General features: G+C 43.8%; 1 protein-coding gene and 1 non-coding gene across 2 annotated transcripts in view; both read right to left on the minus strand.

The window, feature by feature from the left end:
• Positions 1-10,124: 10,124 nt before the first annotated feature.
• The window catches only part of GLRA1 (glycine receptor alpha 1), an 85,177-nt gene continuing 73,338 nt past the window's right edge, over positions 10,125-21,963 (minus strand). Inside the window, exons 8-9 of the mRNA XM_028718319.2 lie at positions 18,230-18,376; positions 10,125-11,585 (exon numbers count right to left, since the gene is read on the minus strand). Coding sequence (XP_028574152.1) covers positions 11,295-11,585; positions 18,230-18,376 — 438 coding nt within the window. The 3' untranslated portion in view covers positions 10,125-11,294. The remainder of the gene's footprint in view (positions 11,586-18,229; positions 18,377-21,963) is intronic.
• TRNAE-CUC (transfer RNA glutamic acid (anticodon CUC)) lies at positions 13,776-13,848 on the minus strand. The gene has a single exon. It is a non-coding gene; the product is annotated as a tRNA-Glu (tRNA).

Below are 21,963 nucleotides of genomic sequence, written 5' to 3' on the forward strand. Positions count from 1 at the left end.
TGACTGGACAAAGACAGATAGGTGGGGAATGACCAAAGCCAGGCTGAGATTGCCTGGGCAGTATTGCATTCACCCTAGTGGAGCAGCCTCTACTGGTTCATTCTCGCTGTTGCATCCAGATAGATGACACGGAAGAAGGTTCACTAAGGCTGCAATCCTGCATCTGCCTACGTTGGAGGAAGGCTCACTGATCTCAATGGAACTTATATCTGAGCAGATATCTATAGGCTTGTGCTGTTACTAAGATGCCTTCCAGGCCCCAGTACTCGCACCTTTCGTGTAAGTAAGGTAAAGGTAAAGGTACCCCTGCCCGTACGGGCCAGTCTTGACAGACTCTAGGGTTGTGCGCCCATCTCACTTAAGAGGCCGGGAGCCAGCGCTGTCGGCAGACACTTCCGGGTCACGTGGCCAGCGTGACAAGCTGCATCTGGCGAGCCAGCGCAGCACACAGAACGCCGTTTACCTTCCCGCTGGTAAGCGGTCCCTATTTATCTACTTGCACCCGGGGGTGCTTTTGAACTGCTAGGTTGGCAGGCGCTGGGACCAAGCAACGGGAGCGCACCCCGCTGTGGGGATTCGAACTGCCGACCTTTCGATCGGCAAGTCCTAGGCGCTGAGGCTTTAACCCACAGCGCCACCTTGCAGAATTTTAGAGTCATCTAGTCCAACTCTCTGCAATGCAGGAAACACAGCTAAGTGCTGCATAAAGGAGAAACAGGAAAAGGATACAGAGTGGGTAGTCTTGAGGGAATGGAAGACAAGTCATTTATGTTTAGGAAATATGGGATTTAACACAGGTGTGGGGAGCCATTGGCCCTCTAGCTGTTGCTGAACTGCAACTCCCACCAGCCCCAGCAATTGTGGCCAATGGTCAGAGCTAATGGGAGTTGTAGTTCAGCAACACCTGGAGGGCCAGAAAGTTCCTGATTCATCTGGAGCTGCTTGCCACACAAATCCAGATATGGGGCAAGCCAGTTGTGGTAAAGGCAGGTTCTGTGACACAGAATTACAGACTCACCCTGCCTGGCGTTATCTGAGTATGTCTGCTGCATCCCTGTCTTTCCCCTTAGTTTCTTTTGAAACTGGCAGATAACTCGCCCCCCCCTTTTCTCAGTTCTTCAGGAGCTACTCAGTCTGAATACTTGCTGTTGTTTAACAAAAAGGGTAGAGCCACCTGCAAAGGGGAACAGCTACAAAATCAATTCACTGAAGCCAAGTGATTAGTTTGAAATTGTGAGCCTCTGAGCTGTGCCTGAGTTACTGCTGACGGTGTCCGCAGAGTGCTTTGAAAGTATAGCTTGAGGGGAATATGCCTTGAGCAAAATTGATTCTGTCTGGAGGACAGACAGTGCTGTAATAGGCCAGAGCAACAGGGAGAACTTATTTAAGCGAGGAGGGCTGGACACCTTCAATTATTAAGCACAAAGTGTGGCGTTCGCATCAAAATTTGTGTTTTATGTTGCAGTGAATGGCTGTGATCTGCTGTTCTAAGTGGTGTTTACCTGGATACTTGCTGTGCGAGTGTGCACATGCTTCTGCATGAGAGATCTATGCCAAACTGTGAGAGTAATGATATTAACCCCCTCCTATTCTCACGCATGAACATTTGGAAATGGTAATCGACATTTGGGGGGTCTATGGCCATCTGTCATGGCCACCAATAAATGCCACCTCTCTTGTCCTTCAAGCCTGTCTTCAAAATCTCTTCCTTGAAGTCCTTGGCCACCATCTGATACTGACACCCCACGGACACTAACCCTAAGTACCAGAAACTATTGACACATATTTTTACCCTGTTACTCCTTTCTTTTTACTCCTTCTGTGGAAATTTAGATTGTGAACAACTGAGTGTTTTTTGGTTTTGTTTCTGCTCATGTTTTTCTGCAAAGTGCTATGTACGTTGTGGTGCTATAGAAATAATTCAGTTAATTTGACTCTCTATTTTCATTGAAAGGTACAGACAAGATTCCCTAAGTATTCAAGGCCAAGGATGGGACAGCATTGCGTTAAGCCAGTCTTTCTCAACCTTGGGTGCTCAGATGCGGTTGGACTACCACTCCCATCATTCCTGATTGCTGCCCCTGCTGGCTATGAATGATAGGAGTTGTAGTCCATCAACATCTGGGAACCCAAGGCTGAGAAAGGCTGCCTTAAGCCTTAAAAATTAGTCAGAAAAGCACAGTCTCTCCTTCTGAGATGGGATCTACGTTTTGGAAAAAATAACTACATTGGATAACTCTACAGCACACATAAAATGTCATAGTTTCCCCCCCAAAAAACACCGTAGATTGAAACTTTGGCTAATTTTTAAAGAAAAATGTTCGTGAGGAAGGAATTTTTTCATGAAGGACTGAAGAGTCTTGACAATATTTGTAGAGGGGGATGGAAGATGGTTAGCTTCCCACACGCATAAGCACAATCCTTCCATATTGTGACTGGGCTGGCAGTGTAGACCAGGGGAGGGAGGGCTTCTGTTTACTTGTTAGATCAACTTTGGGTTGTTTTTTTTACTAGCACACTAATATCCACAACAAGAGGCAGGTACAAAAGACACATAATTAGAATTAAAGAACACGGAGCATCTGGACATATTCTGAACCTAGGCATTTTATTCAGTATCAGAACTGATCAGAACTGAGGCCACAATCCTATCCCACAAAATTCCACTCCTAGTTAGCTTTCTTCACTTCAGAAGCCTAATTTTGGTGAGGATAGATTGTTGTGCTGCTCATGTAAAATAACCAGGAGTCAGAAATATTCCAGATCTAGAGGAAATCACTCAGAGATCTACCAGTAGATCCCATGAAAAGCAAAAATGTTCTATTGTAACATTATGTTTTTTTAAAGAAAAATAATTAAAAGAACTCCAATGCTTTTAATGGCAACTCATTATTTTCGGAGCCATGAGGACTGGGTGGGTGACAGATTTCTTAACATCTTGTGATGGAAAAGCCTTTCTTTGATCTACAGTAGCGTAAGGTCTAGAAAAGTTCTGGTTTCCATCATACTGTTAGTAATGTTCATTAGAATCTTTGTTTAAAACATTTCTGCTTTTAATGAGGACCAGAATATATATATATTTCTATATGGTTCCTGAGAATTATTACTACACACCTGATTTAATTTTTTAAAAAAACTTTTGAATGAGATTATCCAAACAGGAACCGGACCCAGAATTAGCCCGTATTTGTGTGTGCAGCATCCTTATGTTCATGCAGATAGACTCCTGCAAGGGTAGAGCTACACATAAAAGCTGGACCAAATATATTGTAAGGGCTAAAAATCTGTATTATAAATGTCAATAGTGTACATTTTGAGTCGTCACAGATAAATGAAACAAATATGACGTTATCTAGACCATGAAAAGTGAAATTTAGATCAGGGTGTCAATGTATATGCATTGTAGCTTCCTCTCCTCTACTGCGTGCAGTGCATTTTGCAATCCCATTGCACGTCTACCTCTTGGCCAGGAAAAGCCCTTTTGATAGCGATTTCCTAGGCCTGCAACTTCAAATACATATAGCCTCAGACTCCCTCATTTCAGTCAATTGCCAAATATGGCCTACCAGCAATCCTGGTCTTGCTCTAGCCTTCACTTGATTTAAGCAGTTGTGTGGTCATCACCAAAACTCTCGCTCCTCAAATCCAAAAAAGGGACTATTCTTAGTATTCAGTCATGACTAAAACCACAAGCAGAGCCCTGCATAATCAGGCCAGAGGCCATCTTCTTCAGCGTCCTGATCTCACAGTGAGCAACCACAAGTCTGCAAGCAGAACCTGCCTACAACTGCATTCTCCCTACTTGTGATTCCCAACAACTGGCCTTCAGAGACATATTGTCTCTGACAGTGACAAAGGAGAACACAGCCATCATGGTTGGTAGCTTTTAACAGTCTAATTCTCCATGAATTTGACTATGAGCCAATGACCGACTCTGCTACTTCTTCAGCACGTGAAACACTCTTGGTGGAAATTAATACTGCTACTGGTATACCTCAGCATTGTTCTTAAAACGTGATCTGTTCGAGGCCTATTGAAGGATGAGTCCCTCTTTCAGCTTTTAAACAGAAGTCGCAGACAGCAAGCCAATGGTTATGCCAGGGACCTGATTAGCAGATAGGAGATATTTCCTTCCTGTCCCTCTGCCAACAATTTCCATTTGTACCGCCGACTCTTATCTAATTGTTCCCTACCATTTACAGATACAATAAAACAGTTCAGTGAGAAGAGGAAGGTCAATAAAGAGTAATGCCATGAAAAAAGGACATGCACAAAAAAAAGTCATTATAGGCTGGAGCTGCTGCGTGTCCTGTCAGCCTCGTCATTAGCTATTTGGAACTCTTTCTGAGGTGAATATAATCGGGCTGCACTGAATCATGCATCTGATTTGAATTTCATTGCAGGTTTTTCTAAGCAGAAGAGTGAGATGGGAGCTCAGGCACAGAAGGAATGACTTTGTGACAGAGCAATGCCAGTTTTTTATGGGTGGTAGAGCTCCATGTTTGAGAGTGCTCTCAGCAAAGTATCACCCAAGGGCCCCCTTCCCCAACTGTGTGCCCTTCAGATGTTTTGAACAACAATTCTCATCAGCCATGGCTGGGGAAGGCTGCTTTGGGACACTGTGGGAAATTGAAACAATGGTTAGTGCCAGTTGCTTGGGGCCCAAGTCAATAAATAATATGAAGGGGAGGGAAGGGACAGGCTCTATCAGGGCCTTGGAGGGCCTAGTGACTGCCTGAGGATACTGGATATAGATACAGTGGAATTTAGATTTTTGAGTCTCTCACAAGCTGAACAATTTGGAACCCAAATGCCGAAAACCTTCTGTTTCCAAATTTGCCTTGGAAGTCAAACAGCTTCCGAGACACATTTTTCATTTCCCCCCATTGACTTTGCAGCCAGCCCATTGATCTTTAGTTTTCAAATGTTTTGGAAGCCGAACGGTCTTCTGGAATGGATTACGTTCGAAAACCGAGGTTCCACTGTATAGATGAGAGAGACGGGGTGGGATGATTGTGTGTGTGTGTGTGTGTGTTACAAAACAAACAAATAAACAGGGAAAAGTACATATAGCGCCTCCACTTTCAGTTCGTAGAGTCGTTTCACAGTTCATTTAGATTTGGTATGAGACACTATTGTCATAGACACTGTGTGGTTGGGGGATAGCAGAGGGAAGAGAGAGAGAAAGAGGGAGGGAGAAAGATAGGGAGGAAGAATGATCTTTCGTTCCATTGCAGAGAGTTTATGCAGGGTTTTTGTGTCAGCATCATGTGGGTAGGTCCTTTGTTTATATATTTTTATTGGCATTACAGGATTGGGGGGCAGGGACGGGTCCAGAGCTTGGTTGGTTGAGTTCAGTTGGTTGCAGTGTGGTTGGTTGGTTTGTATGTATGTGTGTGGGGTGTGTGTGTGTTGTTGCGTCAGGCTAGCCATATTGATTTGCACGCTGTTGGAGGGGGGGGGATAGCTAATTGTCTTGTTCTGCTGCATATGAGATAAAAGGGAGCCACACTGGGGTGAAGGAGCTCTCCTTTGCTTGTCCCTGTGCTAGTTTAAGTTTGTTGGTTAACTTTTCTAGTAGGGCGGTTTCCCATACATTTTGGTACCAGTGGTCTAAGGAAATTGATGCCAGCCCTGGTGGTGTGAGGGTATGAATGCTGTTTCCAATGGGACTTGCAATGGCTTTGTTTAGAAAAAGATATGCCCAAACCCCAGAAATGTAAACACAACTGATAAGAGGGAGAGCATGATGAGCCTAGGCTAGAATCCAGGGATGCCTTAATGACTCTAAAAAGTAAAAGAAAAAAAAGACTGCGCAATAATTTCTGTCTCAGGGCTAATCGTAATACCCTGAAGGATGACGGATTGCTGTAATTATCTTTCAAAATAATGAAGTGGCTTGATAAATGCAGTGGAAACCTTGACTTCTTCCCGTCTGCTCTCTTTAGTCAACAGTAAGGGCACCCAAAGAATAGGACTTTGTGCATTGAGGAGCATCTAATCCTGCTACTGTAGAGCAAAGTGGGAGAATAATTTTTGGCTAGAATGGAGGCTGTCCAAAAAAGAGGAATGATTTTTAATAGTAAACAAACAGCAGGTTAGAAAGGATATCTGCCAGTCTAGGCAAAGATCCCATATAATGGTTGCTTATTGGAATTGGAGAGGATGGTTTTGTCTTGGCATAATAACACTGCAAACAAAGTGAAATTAAGAAGAAAAACACCTCGATTATAGACACCCACTTGAGCTGCCATAGTGCAAAAAGCATTTTGGTTCTGGGCGCAAATGCGTTAGCTAAAGCAATGCCACCTTGATGCTCATAATCAAAACTAATGTGTGATGCTGCATTGATAGCAGTGTTCCTGGGCCAGCCTAACAGATCCTGGGAAGCCATGTATAGGTGGAACATAACAACTCTTCTTCATTGGCAGCATCAAACAAAGACTTTACTGGACATTGACCTGCTCCCTTGGGACCAGCAGCAAGTAGAAGGGTCAATGACTGCTGCTACTCTGGTAAAGGGGCAAGATTCAGATCCACTGAGACTCTGAAGCCTGATTTTATGTGCACCACCTTCAGGGCATAGGAATGGGATGCAGCATTCAAACTTCTACCTCAATGAAGTTGAATAGGCCCTCCCAAAATTCTCTAAGCTGTTTGTTGGTACTAAAATTGAAGCATTGGGTGGGGATATTGCCAGATATTCTTTGGGGCTGATAATGGGTAAAATTCTCCAACAGGTTTTCCTCCAAAAATTCTCTTCTAAGGAATTTTGTCTCACCTAACATGGAATGAAATGCTATTGTAAGTTCACATTGGTGAATGAAAGAAAGCAATAGGCTAAGAGGGGAGGATTGGAAGGAGAAGGAGTAAAGGCTACTGCCTCCTTCAACACTATTAAAATAAAAGTAAATAATATTAAAATTAGATCCACAGTAGCACCCAAAGTTTGTGGATAGCGAAACTGGGGAGGCATTTGACCAGAACAGTCTCCAAGGAAGATCTGGAATTTTCCACTTTTCTAGCAGTTTGATAAACCCTTTTAGGTCCTTTCTAAGAAATTTCAACCTAGCCCAAATCTGAATTGATTAATGAAAAAGTCTTTGATAATGCAGAATGATCTGTCCAGCAGAGATGTGCGACGAGGCATACTTGTGGGCTTTGGCAAAGGATGGGCAAGTCTGTCCATTCTGGTGAGTCTCAATTTATCACTTTTCCAATATTAAGTTAGCTTTTTCACATTTTCTCATAGAAATTCATCAGTATTTCAGAGCGAATTTCTCTTAAGAGATTTGTTTGAATATAATATGCCTCAAATGCACTTTTTTTTTGGCAAGCAAATTGGTCCAATATAATGCATTATTGTATGTTGCTTTCATTAACACTTTTAAAATGCATGCCCCAACTTGGTATATACATTTCTGAATGGATTACTTGGCTGGAGAACTGTACTGCAAAATTCAGAGAAGGGCAGATTTTGAAGGATGGCTGTGTTTTGGCCTGAGTGAGGGGTGCCAACTTGAATAAAATATTGTGGGGGCCCAGGTAAGCACCACCCTGCATAACTGATCACATGACGCAGTGCACACACACCATTTGAATGGGAATGCCCATCAACTTTTGGGGGGGCCCAGTCCCCTCAAATATTTCATTTTGGGGGCCGAAGCCCCCACAGCCCCTGGGAATAGGTTTCTATGGCCTGAGTAATGCTCTGGGAAGTGTGAATTGGGTAGGTCCTCTTTGAGATGTGAACTGAACTGAATTGCTCCCATATCCTTAGCTTTGGCTATATTGAAACAGGATGCCTTGCGCAATGTGTTGCTAATAATCCAAGGGCATTTGCATGAGTGACATTCAGAAAGTCTTTTGGTCTAGAATGCTGAAGTTGCTTACACAGACAAGGGAGCCATTAAGGAAAAAGAAAGGGCATCCTTCTTAGGGGAGGTCTGGCATGAGTCGAGATTTTACAAAATGAAACAGGTCTGTGAAAAGAAAGCAATATGCTATAGTACCCCGCCATGCCCAAAATAAAGGCAGGGGGTTTGGGTGGGGTGGCAGAACTCAAAGAAAAGATAATGACTAGTCAAAGATTAGGATTTAGCCATGTTTTGACCTCCTGGTCAAGCCATCAGAGTCACACCTGAGAAAAATTGGCCCGGTAAAGAGAAACCCAGTCTGAACAGAGAACAGGCAGGTAGCCGTGCAAGCCATTGCTTCATGTGTCTTGGTTTGTAGCATCTGTGCCAAGGTGAACATCAACTCCAGTTCACATGAGAAAGAATAAACGGTGGGGGAGGCACCAAGGGATTTTGTGTTTGTGTTGCACGTGTGCGAGAAGCTGTAGCTGTACACACCGCCCTCATGTCAGAGGGAGGAAGAAGGAGAACTCCTCCATCTGCACACTGACTCCAGACAACAACCAGGTGGCGAGCCGGCTTCCTGAGCCCAGAGCTTGTGCAATGGGCTACCATTTGTGCTGCAGCAGATTCAGCAAGCAAGCTCAACGCCAGTGGCAATTGGGGGATGTAGACAAGACTCTGAGTGCAGCCCTTCGCATGGTAACAGCAGCTCAGCTATAATGCTTTGGATTTCAAAGGGACATGTTTATGTTTCTGTGCACATGTGCACATGCTTTCTTTGGGAAGACAGCTTTCTGAATGAAGAGGAAGGAAAGAACAGCCTGCCACCAAGCTTTCAGGGAGGCCTGCAAATGCCCTGGCTTTTCCTTATAATCTACCCCTCCTGCATAGAACGGCATTTCCCACCAGACACTTTCAAGCCACAGGGCCCATTCCAGCATTTAATTGCTCTCTGAGTAAGAGGGCATCAGCGAGTCTTCCTCACCCCATTTTGCCTTTGCCATGAGAAAGAGAAGAAAAGACAAAGCGCTTGATTTTGCCACGTCATGACCTCTTCCCAGTGGCGTAGTGTGGGTTGTCAGCACCCGGGGCAAGGCAAGTAATTTGCGCCCCCTAACCCGTGGATTTGTGCCCCCTAACCTGTGGATTTGCGCCCCCTAACCCCCAGATGTTGCGGCCGGTGCGGCTGGCACCCCCTGCACCCCCTACGCTACGCCACTGCCTCTTTCAGCCTCGCAACAATATATGCTTATGGGAAGGAGCTTTCTGGATAAAGGCTGTAAATTCTCGGCAATTTCATCTATGCTTTAATAAAGCTATGCTTTACTTGTGTGCTACTCAGGTTTCCTGGGTCTCTTCCTTACACATCCCGAGTGTGGCAGACCTGACCATGTGTGTAAGATGCCTCTAGGAGCAGCTCCATGTGTTAGGTTAGCTGTGGGGAAAACCAGCCTTGCGCTGGAGTTTCCTGCATGTGTCTGCACATGTAAGCACATCAGTGAACCCTCGCTGGATCCAAGTTGCACATATCAATGACGGCCATGCTTTATGCGTTTGCTACAGGGGACATCAATGCAAGAAAGAGACTGACGTTGTCTACTACAGCAATTGAAAGTGGAGAACTCTCCTGGTTTGGGCTATTGTTCTTTGCCAATACAGGGCCAACACTGAATGCAAATTGATTGTCCCGCTGAACCTGCTCACTAAATCTTTTTTTCATGTTAACTTTCTAAAGTGCAAGAAAAGGGGAAATTAATCCAAAAGCAGTAAGCTTGTGTCTGGAAGATCGTACCGAAGGACACTGTATCTCTATCCTTCCTCTTCCCTTTCACCCGTCCTCACCCCAAACACTGACTAAACATTCAGCTGCCCCAAAGGGCTCCTCACTGCCAGTTTTAACTTCCCCTGTGGAGCTGGTCACCTCCCCCAGTCCATGTAAATGTGCATGGCCGTTTCTTCTTCTCTGCAACGTAGCAGCGATGGAAGCCATACGGGGGGGTTGGGAAAAGAAATGCACAAATGGAAATCTCGTTCGTGTCTTGCTAGCCATGAAAGCTAAATGCAGCACCAAAGAGTTACAAAAATATAGTTGGGCTAGCAATCCCACTGGAAAATTACTAATGCTATGAAATGTCAAAAAATAATGGTCATCTTTTCTGTATAGATATATATCATTCTTTCCCATAGCCCACCCCAGGTTTACCAATTAAAATTAATTTTCTGTTACTTCTATTTACACACACACACACACACCACACACACACACACACACACACACACACACCTTCTTTCCTGTAGTGCAGAATACCTTCCTTATGTGGGTTCATTTTAAAGCCTTAGCTTTTCACAGTAACAATTTGCTTTTGTTATTTAAAGAAACATGGCGAGCATCTTAAGATTATTTTTTTTTTAAAAAAACCCCACATTGCATCATGACTCCATGATCACACTGAGGTGAATCTTGCTGAAGGTATGAGTTGTGACTGAGTGTCTTTGTCCCCAAAACACAACTCCTACCTCTTGCAATTTAAGAATTGGAGGCGCAACCAGCTTCTCACTGAAATCTATGGACACATCTCCAAAAGGATGTTCAAGGATGTAAGTTACAATTTTAGATTTAATGCCATGGATTTGCACCACTCTCTGAAAGGATATAGGACTGCTATCTAGCTATCGATATATATCTATATAATATAGGTTCTTTTTTCTTGGATCATAAAATGATTGCTTTCTAATATGCAACTTTGGCACCCCTCAATCTCTCCCAGTGGACCCTGACTCTTCCTTTCTTTTCTTTTTTTTAAAAATCCCCTGGCCCAACTCATTCCATCTTCAAACCATACACGAACAACATGGGGCAGTATATAGTATATGACTTTTTTCTCTTTTGCTTGTCTTTTTTTGTCTTTTTTTGCTTTTTTTTGCGTGCTTGCTTAGAAACTGGTATGGCCTTACAGAGCAAGAGTCTGGTTTAAGCGTAATTGCAATCCTCTTTGCACATGGAATCATGAATCATTCCATCGGCTTTAGAATCTAAGCTGTTAATAGGCTAAAAAAGGATTTATTTTTGCATTATAATTAAGCATGAATATATATTTAATATATTACACTGCTTGGACTGCCGCCGTAGCAATCCTAAACTTCCCAGTGCGGTAAAACAACTTGCCCCTCCCGTAATCTTACCCCACTCAAGTTTTCGAAAGCTTTCTTCCCACTGCCCACCCCCCGTAATATTCCTCAGTTCATATATTTTGTTTTAAAAGTCACCCACTTTGTTTTTGTTTTTTAAAATAGATATTGCCACATTCTTAAATTCATGCATCACTGCATTGCTATTGCACGTAGTGTGTATAGAGTAACCATCTGTCTTGCCTTTAACCACCATCCATCCTCATCTTCTTCTTGGAATTCCACCTACGAACCTTGCACCCCAGCTCATGGCTTGTGGACATCTTCCCTTCGGACGATCTTGTAGATGATCCAGTAGAAAATGTTGAAGATGAGGAAAGCCATGGGGAAGCCGATCCGCGAGATCTTATCTATCTTCTTGGCCCGCTGGACGAAGAGCTTGCGCATCTCGGCGTCAGACTTTGAAGGGGGCGGCGCTGGGTTGGCCGTGTTGTTGTTGTTGGCTCCCTTGACCGAGATGCCGTCCTTGGCCTGAAGGCAGGCGGGCCCCATCCCGTAGGCCGAAAAGTTGAACCTGCCTTCTCCGGTGTCGTCCTCCTGAAATATATTAAACATAGGGCTCTACTTACAAATAAGATATAGGCAGTGCACCCTTGCTATAAGGCTCTCCTACCACAGCTCCAAAGTCCCTGGGGACAGGTCCCTCTTGTCAGGCCTTGCTCGAGTTGGGCAACCCCCTCTTGGAGAGACCAGCCTTATAGATGGGTGCAGTACAATGCACAGATGCAAAGCAGGGGATCCATTGGAAAGTGGGTTGACCTGCCTTTCCTTCGGGAACCATTCCTTGTCCTCAACAAGATATCCCCTGTTTTGCTTCTGCCCCTCCTCCCCATCCATACCTTCTTTATTCTTGGCTTGCCCAGAAGGAGTGGGCTCCATGTAACTCATATAGCAAAAGTCGTTCCATGTGGATTTCTATGGAGTTACATGGACTTTGAGCAGAAAAGGCTCGTCCTTTAAAAGATACCTGCGTACAGCATCAGTTTTGATGGTTGATGCTCCTCTCTGTCTCTTTGGGGCTTTCCCTTTCCACTCTGTTTCCTTCCCTGGTCTCTTGCAGAGATCCTCAAGGTCATAGAGGCACAGCTACGGGCTCAAACTGGGCTAACAGTCATCACAAGGGATTCTGGGACTGGGTTCTGCTGGATTGTGGGAATGTGAGTGGCGCTTACGGCATCCTCACTAAACTTAAGAACCCAATAAAGAAAATTTTATGCTTCTATGAGCTGGAGAAAGGCTACATTCAGACTGACCTGCCTATTTTTGAAAGAGTTAGTGTTTTTTTTTTTATTAAATTAAAGATAGTGAGACGTCACCTACGGGATGTATGAATATATGTTATACTGTAAACTGCCCTATGCTCCTCAGATGAATTTAATACCATATTGGCCTGAATATAATCCTCACTCCCCCCCCCCAAACTCTGACCGTTAAAAGTTAAAGTGTGGCTTAAATTTGTGACCTTACAAAAATTGGCTTTTATGATATTGCTGCTGAATCAGACATCTGGTAAAATGGAACGGGTGTGAGTGCCTGCGGAATTTTAGGGGAGTGGCTTATATTCGGGCCAATACGGTAAATTAATTAAATAAATAAGAATTCTTGTCAGGGCCAGGAAAAGAAGCCAAATAACTGACGGTCTTTAATTCAGAATATGAAGCAGCTGTCCACGAGCAAATCCTGGCCTAGATATTATCATATAGAAGCTTCTGTTTTTCAAGCTTTCTTAAATATCAGTACACACAGAGTAGGACATCCAGTTTAAGACTCTGCATTCATTATCATGAGTGAAGCAGGACCTTTCCAAGTTATATGCTGGGAAGCAGTTGGAGGAAAAGGTGTGGTGAAATTTGCCACCAGTTAACCGATGGACTTTAATTTAGACCAAGTTCCCTATGCATGGCTTTTCCTTTTCCTTTCTTTGCAGAGTATCTTTTAAGAGCGGCCTTGCATGGTATGGATGAATTGTACCGCCACAAGTTCACAGCAAGGAAGTATGAATGGAGTTGAGAGCGCTTTGGCAAATCTGAGCAAATAATACTGAATGAAGTTTTGCTTCATCTGGAGTTCGCTGCCAGGCATATGACTTACCTATGGAACCGTTTAGTCTCAGGAGCAGGTTGGATCTGTAAGCGCATCATCCCTGTTTCCCTTTCCTCCCCTCTCCTCCCTGGGGGATAGCACTGGCTCTCTACAGTCAACACCAAAAGAGTGGGGTCTCTTCTTTAGCTACCTGCTCTCTGTTCACAATGTCTCCTTTTACACCTTGAACTGGCACCACGCAAGACGCTGGTTTTGATGTTTCCAGTGCACTTTCTCGGCTGTGAAATGTTCTAAAGGTGGTATTCAAAGAGTTATCCTGTTGAGGTTTTTTTTTTTTTTTTTTACTTTTTCCAGACTCCCTTCACTCCCATGTGCAGAAATAACACAAAGTGCTTTGGAAAGTCTGGGTTTCAAAAGCAAAGGGAACTGCTGCGCAAGTTGATAAAAAAAAAAGTCCAACACAGTTTGGATGTGCAGCACTAGGTGAGGGAAGAAAATCTCTGAAATGTCCCTGTCTTTTCACCTTTGTTATCTGGAACTTTTGCTTCCTCCTGGGCTCATTTCCTGTTTTCATTTTTTAAAAACCATCAACAGCTTCATATCATTGACAATTTTATTACTGGCTTGCCTTAGAATCACAGACTTGGAAGGTACCACAAAGGTCATTTAGTCCAAACCTCTTTTTGCCCAACGTTGGACTTGAACCCATAACCTTGAGATTGAGAGTCTCATGCTCTACCAACTGAGCTATCCCAGCTCATTGTATCTTTGCATTTGGCTTGCAGGTCTGGGGCACTTTTTATTGTTTTAGTAGGTTTGTCAAGATTTCCTCCCCCCCCCCCCCAATGAATCATTCTTGTGCTTTATAACCTCCTTGATCCTCTTGTTTAAACATGCTGGCATTCAACTTCCAGATGGTCCATATAATGTATCCTGATGAAAAAATATTCCCAGGGTCTAAGAAAGCCTCCCTTTCTTCCCCTCTCATCCTTCTTCCTGGGGAAAGATACCTAGAAAAGGGGAGATGATCTTATGCTGGTTTAATGGATAAAAGGAGAGAGATAGGAAAGATCACAGCATCAGTCTGCCAAGAACAGCTGCTCTCAGTGCTAGCCAGTGTTCTGCACTGCGTGTAGGTGCTGCCTGCTTTCAAGTACTTTAATAGATCTGTATGCTACTCCCCCCTGGGGAATTTCCATGCATGCATAATATTTGTCCTCAATTAGAACCAAGATAAAAGGAAGTCAGGAGTTCATAGAACTATTATTTCTACAGTTTTGGCACTAAACTATAAAAAGAGATTCCAATTTATTTAATAGGCAGATTTAGATTATGGTGACACAGGCAAATGTGGGTTATCAAGTTATTAAATGGAATTTGCTATTTTAATTTACGTGATAGATGAAGCGTTGAAAATTACCACCCAGTTAAAAGAGAAGGGGCGAGTTAAGAATTGGGACGGGAGGCAGTCTTTTAACCTCAAGATGACTTGGGGGCTTTTCAAAGGTGGTTTTTAAAAAAACGTACTGTCTGCTTATCTTTCTATTTTAAAAATAATAATAAAAAAGAATAAAATCTTGCTCTGGCCAGCAGGTGGCAGCAATGCGAAGCAAGAAACTTATCTGTATCCCAAGAGTCACATTCTGCATTTTAGCCGTACCACAAAGATAGACTTCTGAAACTCATGCGGGTAGAAGCTCAACTCTAAGGACTTAGAAAAGTCTGTGTGGAAATGGTGGGTATATTTACATTTGGGAAGGTAAAATTGAAGCCCATTGTAATATTAAGCCTGTAATCTTAAACTCCCACGCACCTAGTCATCCCACCAGCCAGTTTTGATATTTTTCAAAGAAAAAGCAGCCAGGAGATCTGGTTCAACTGCTTCCCCCCTGCCCGCCCGCCATGTCCAGTGCTAATTCTGGCACAAGATTCAGGAGACTAGGTGTACAGACTGATATTGAATCTACACCTTATTCAGAAAGAAGAAAGAGAGAAAGAAAAGGGAAGAGAGAGAGGGAGGGAGGAAGAAATGAAATGAAATGAAAAGAAAAGAAAAGAAAAGAAAAGAGGCAAGCCTCAAGATGGTGATGAAACTTTAATGAAATGATAACTCAAATTAATTGTCCCTATGCATTTTGATTGAAATATTGAATTATATTTGAGAGATGTTGCCTTACCAGAAAAATAACATTGTTCAACTTTCCGTTTCATTACAAGTTCCCTTTATTTCTCAGTATCATTTTCAGGCTAGCCTCTTTTCCCCCTTTCTCTTTTGTAGTTCCAGCCAACCTTTCTCCCTCTGCAGAAAGTCGACAGGCCACCAGAAAAAAGAAGAAGCAAAGTACCTTCACAGAATTTTTGTGGCAAAATAGTAGATTGCCACTCTTTTCCACCTGCTCAGTGGGATATTTATTCCCTCTTCTCCATTTGCTTTCGGCTGTTATGAAGTCACCCTCACAAACCCACCATGAGTGAGGCAGGCAAACAACAAATGGCTGGAGTGGTAGCAGGAACACGTCAAGAAGCTGCCTTATGCCGAGAGTCACACCCTTGGTCCAGTGTTGGCATCCATCTGCCTTGAGACAATAGAATGTGTCTCCAGGGGAAAGAAAAACAACTAGAGAATCACAGCGCCTGCTGTAGCTGCAGAGACTGGTAACTCATAACTATGCCTCCTGTGTTGCTTTTGCTGTGTTAGCAGCACCAAAGTGACCTCTCCAGGGCGCAAACATGGGCATTGTGTTTGGAGGTCCTGGGCTGCCCAGACAACAAGACCCCTCTCTCGGCTTTGCTGATGTGGACCAAAGGAAAGCAGAGCAATATATTTGGCACCATCTTGGCTGCAGGAGTTATCAGAAGGAGGCGTACAAGGTGCCATCCAGCAGTCTTAGGGACTATACTCCAGATTTGTGTAGGGTTTACTCCATAGTCTTCTCTTCTCCCAAAGATGTCCCGAAAGACAATGGGTATGGATTTCCCCCTGGGGTTTACTCCAGAAGCCTTTCTCATGAATGAGTATAGACACAAGGCAGCAGAGATTTAGGATCAGAGTTTTCCTTATTCTAGATGGGCTACCTTCCCAGGTTGATAAGCCAATCTGCCCCCCCCCTCTACAGCGGGTGCAGAAACTTGCTTCTTGATTGTTGAACCCACTCTTGGTTTCCTCCACTCTATCTGCCAGAGCCTCTAGCCAGCTCAGTAGTAACTTCACTGCCTAGCAGCAGTTCTGTGGAATTTCAGGCAGGGAATGTTCCAGGCCCTACTTACAGATGCTGGGGATTGAATCATCTCTGTGTAAAGTAGGTGCTCTGCTACTGAGTTACGACCCTTTCCCACAAGCTGCCTCCTGCAAAATACTTTGCAAGTTATCGGAGCCCAAGGGCTAATGACAATATAAAGAGGAAGGTCTGAGCACAGCTTTAGCTTCTATGAAGCCCAAAGAGGAGGTCTAAAGCCAATCCTTTTTCTTTCACCTCCCCTGCAGCCCTCTCTGGTAAAGCCTGAACAAGACTACTAAGCACCTGTTTCATTAGAAATTGGAATACAGAAAGGGGAGGTATGAGGAGGTTGGGAAAGTAAGGAATTAAGAAAATAAGGGATAGAAATTATACTTGTTGTTGTCTGTGTTTGTATTTTTGCTTTTTTTATTTTATATAATTTTTTTTTGAAACTTCAATAAATATCTTTTAAAAAAAATATAAAGCACCTGTTTCAAGCTGGTTGGAACCCTGAACAAGAAGAGTTTGGATTTGGTATCCCGCTTTATCACTACCCAAAGGAGTCTCAAAGCGGCTAACATTCTCTTTTCCCCTCCTCCCCCACAACAAACACTCTGTGAGGTGAGTGGGGCTGAGAGACTTCAGAGAAGTGTGACTTGCCCAAGGTCACCCAGCAGCTGCATGTGGAGGAGCGGGGAAGCGAACCCGGTTCACCAGATTACGAGTCTACCGCTCTTAACCACTACACCACACTGGCGTAGAACTAGAGCATGCTAAGGGCTGGGGATATACTGCAACCTTCTGCTGTTTTTGTCTCATCTATGTCTTGCCCCATCAAAACACTTCTTTGGAGTAGGCAGATTCAGAGTCGGGGAGGCACAAGGAGGCCTACCAAGTTCACCTTATTCCGCTTGAGGCCAGTCACTGACAAAGCGCATCCATACAGCTTAGCATCATTACAGATGGCCAGTCAACCTCTGCTTAAAAACTCTCCTTCCTTGGAGGTTTTGAAGCAGAGGTTGGCTGGTCATCTGTCCTGGATGCTTCAGTTGAGATCCCTGCACTGCAAAGGGTTGGACTGGATGACCCTTGGGGGTTCCCCCCAACTCTATGATTCGGCAAACCCAACAGGGAGCTTGACTGGTGAGAGAGTTTGTTCTACTTACCTTTATATAGGAAACCGGCTACTTCAGCAGTGCAGTTCTGAGACCATTCCTTGCCTCCCAACCCAGCTAAAGAAAGCAGCATGGACCCATGAATGATATTGCAGCACGTGAAGCAATGGGGACAGCATGACCGGGAGAGCTTCAGTTACAGGCACAGGCTCTTTGAATCGGTAGAGTTAACTTTTTGCAAAACTGGGAGAGCAAGCTGAATGTCAGAGAAGCAGCTACTGCACTGGCCTTCTGTTTTGGTAGTTTCCCATCCGTTCTCAAATGCTCCTCCCAAGCCACCTTAATATAACACATTATGGGCCGAGTTTTACCCTTTACACAGTGGGCAGGTTTATAATGCCAATAATGGTGACCATTGGCGAGTAGCACAGCATTTGAAGGGAAGGTGTTTGCCTGCAAACCAGGGCCACTCAGATGTCTTTGGGCTACAGCTTCTGCCATCTTTGGCCATGCTTGCTGGAACTGATGGGAGATGGAGTGAAATAGATGACTACATCTGCCCACCGTGCACCAGAGAGCATTGATTGGCTGTAGCTCCTGGCCCCTTCCAAACGATACGCAAATCTCCCTTTCAAATATGGCTGCCGGGCTCGTCTTATTGGCTCATCGCCGACGTGCTCCAATCTTGCCTGCCCAAATGAAATGGTCTCCAGTGCCCATTCTCGATCAGGCCAGCTTTGCCCCAGGACCCATCCATTTCAGCTGTGCTCTTCTACACGGCTGCGTCGGCTCGCGTATCACTTACCTTATGGTGCCGCCTTCTCCTTCTAAACCTGAGCAGTTCCTTGTGCTGCCGGGACACAAAGTTGACAGCGGCGTACTCCAGCAGAGCCGAGAAGACAAACAGCAAGCACACAGCCATCCATATATCAATGGCCTTCACGTAGGACACCTGGGGGAGAAGAGAGGATGAGGTTGGCAACTGGAGCCAGGCGCTCTTCAGCCAGGTAGACCAGCAAGCCTAGCAAAGTCTGCTCCAAGTTAGCCAGCTGGGTTGGTTCGGTTGCAGCACTCTCTGCTTGAGGGAGGGCCAAAGCCCAACCACTTTCAACTTTCCCAATATTTGTTGATTCATTTCCCCTAGTACCCATTCCCTAGTACAACTAAAGGCCAAGCTACACATTCTGCTAACCACATAGATTTGCCTTTAAGTGTAGAAAGAGGTGGGGGTTTTTTTAAGCACTAATATTCAGGTTTTTTTATGGGGGAGGTGAATTTGGATTGAGACTCTAGTCTAAGGAATGGGTTGGGGGCTTTAATCTTTCGAGACCTTCCATAATGCAGACCTCTGTTGCTCCTGTTCAGCACACCTGCAATTTGCATTGGACCCCCCCCCCCCCCGCATTCACTTTTCTGGAAATGCCTCCCGCTATGCAAATTGCAGGCATGCCCTACTACAATCTGGATCAGGTCCATAGAGAGGAGTAACGGATTAAAGCCCTTTACCTGCTTATTAGGATCTAATTTGTAACAACTCAACCGTGCATACAGACTGGCAACTTGTGTAACCAGTCACTTAATGGCACAGATATTGAAATAGCCAAATATTCTTCCCATGTCTCCGCCTCGTTCCACTACCCTGCCTTTCCTCTGCTATCTCTCTTGGTGGGCCTGTTTTCTGCATTGTCAGTCCCACAGGGTAGAGATCCATCTTCTACATTCAGTGCTAGGTGGGTGGCTCTATAATGTATTTATTTATTTACCAGAATGGATATAGTGCTTGCTTCATAGAAGACCTCTAAGCAGTTTATGAAGGAATATAAAACATGTTAAACATCATACAGTGGTACCTCGGTTTATGAACTTAATCCGTTCCGGAAGTCTGTTCTTAAACCAAAGCCGTTCTTAAACCGAGGCGTGCTTTCCATAGTTATTATATCGTTATTATATTTTTGGAAGTATTTCTTAAACATTTTTGAGTACATGATTGTTTTGTATTTCCCCTTAACCTATTTGTCAATTGAGCCATTTCTGCATAGTCTAGTAACTTATTCTGCCATTCCCTTACTGTTGGTACTTTCTCCCCTTCCTAGTCGATGCACCGACTCCTCATTCACCCTCATCTATGAGAATTATGCTTTGATTTTTTTTTAAAATGTATTTTGTTTCATGTAAATGATTGTCTTTATTTCTCTAGGAAACTCAGATGACTGTGTGGGTTTTTTTCTTTCATTCTCCAGATGGTCTCCCTAGCAAGGGAATGGACAAACCCAGTCAGCTTCAGTGATCTTATATATATTCCCTTAAAGCAATCAGAATTAAAAGTCCCATGCTGAATGTTACTGTTTGAATTCCTGCTCCATGACTGCAGTCATGGGATTTTTGTTTATCATATGATGGTGTATGTTTAGACTCCACAGAGTGGGAAGTGACGGAGACAGGAAGTTTGTGTTACTGTGTTCCGTGAAGTGGGATAATTATCCTTTGTTCTTTCTCTCTGCTGTCTGATGCTAGAGAGAGAGGGAGCCATGTTGCAGTGCTTCGTGTGTGTTTATATGTAAATAAAGTAGATTAGCCAAAATGCTGAGTTGCTGACGTCTGTTACACAAACTACGAAGACTCTGCAGATCCCTAAGTGTGCCAGTGTCTGTTGGCATCAGTTGCTGTGATGTTCGGGCTGAAGAAAGCTTTTGAAGCTCCCAAAAGAACGACCAGGAGGGAGAGAACATGCCAGTCAGGCATGTGTCTCTACCAGGGTCCTACTCAAGAGTAGGACGAGCTCCTGACAGTTACTTCTCTGATCACTCTTCACTTCACTGTAAGGGCATCACTTAATGTCAAGGTGCTTCATCTCAGCTCATTTGATCACTACACATATTTGGGTGAAGCAAAATCCCAACGGACTTTTTTTTTCTTGAAAGAAAAAGAAAAGACACTTCAAAAAGGGATGATTTAGATCAGAGAAGCCAAAGAGGAGGGAGTACTTAATCCTGCTCTGATAATTTCTCTGCTCTAAATTGCCTCCCCTTTCCACCAGCTGCTTTCCTCCCCACAGAATTTCACATCTGGGAAGGTAAAGGTGCATTTGGAACACTTGTGGGTGTATTGTGCAATGAGAGAAAGCAGCGTGCAGACTGACAGGGGGGAAAGTTAGGTTAAGCCCACCAGCCTCAATTTCTCCACCCAAAACGATTCTCTCCCCAGATCAGCTTTTCTTTCAAACAGGTTTTATTACATGCATTTGAAAACAAGGTTTAGTTCAGCCCTAAGAAATGATACTTCCAATAGGATCCCTTAAATGTGAACTGTAGCTATTACCTGGCTGGCTACTGTCAACAAGAGTTAAATTAGTTCTGCTTTAATGTCTTCTTTTTATTATTATGATTACCATTAATTAATTAATTAATTAATCCATACTAATAATTTTTGACAGTTAATTCACAAGCTGCAATTCATAAGGACAGCTTAAGAGGGGAGAAAACAAGACAATGAAATGGTGATAACCAATATATAATGTGTTAATCACTAAACTTCAAGTCATTAATATTATATATTTTCTTCTAGGACTAGAGTAAATCTTCTGGCATAATCTAATTAAAGTGGGTATTCTACAAATATATATATTTTAAATATACAGCTTTCAAAAAATAATAATTTTATTTTCTTCTTCCTTACCTACGCTGAATCTAATTAAATGCATAAGTACCACTGCTTAAGTATTCCATGGTCTTTTTAGCTGATTCTCTATCTGAGGATCTTCTCTGTTTTTCCCATTTATTTGCAGTCACAATTCATGCTGCAATTATCATATTATTAACCTGTTCTTGGTCGTTTCCAGGGACCACATCTTCATTATATTATCAAAAGCTTACTGGAGAGACAGGTAATACACAAAATACCCTTAAAAAACAACCTTTGTGACATCATTCGGAAACTGATGGATTTTGCCATTGTTTCACTGCATATGGAAATAATCTGCTCCTGGAGAGATACAATGCCAGTGCAGACCCACTATTTCACTACTGATTTGGTTTAATTTAACTGGTGTTAAACGCTTTATCTTCCGGTGAAGTAATTACCCATTTGGAAGCTTGCTAAAGAAAGTGAAAGGGATCCACCGATTATATACGCTACGGGTTTGGGGTGGGGAATATGGGAAACAGCTGAAGAATATGCCAAGCTGGTGTTTTGAAAGGCGTTAGCTGCAAAAATCTACTTAGGAACATAAAGGTAAAGGTAAAAGGACCCCTGACCGTTAGGTCCAGTCGTGGCCGACTCTGGGGTTGTGGCACTCATCTTGCTTTACAGGCCGAGGGAGCCAGCGTTTGTCCGCAGACAGCTTCCGGGTCATGTGGCCAGCATGACTAAGCCGCTTCTGGTGAACCAGAGCAGTGCACGGAAATGCCGTTTACCTTCCCACCACAGCAGTACCTATTTATCTACTTGCACTTTGATGTGCTTTCAAACTGCTAGGTTGGCAGGAGCAGGGACTGAGCAACGGGAGCTCACCCCGTCAGGGGAGTCGAACCGCTGACCTTC

This window comes from Podarcis muralis, chromosome 2 (assembly GCF_964188315.1).
Source record: "Podarcis muralis chromosome 2, rPodMur119.hap1.1, whole genome shotgun sequence".
NCBI lineage: Eukaryota > Metazoa > Chordata > Lepidosauria > Squamata > Lacertidae > Podarcis > Podarcis muralis.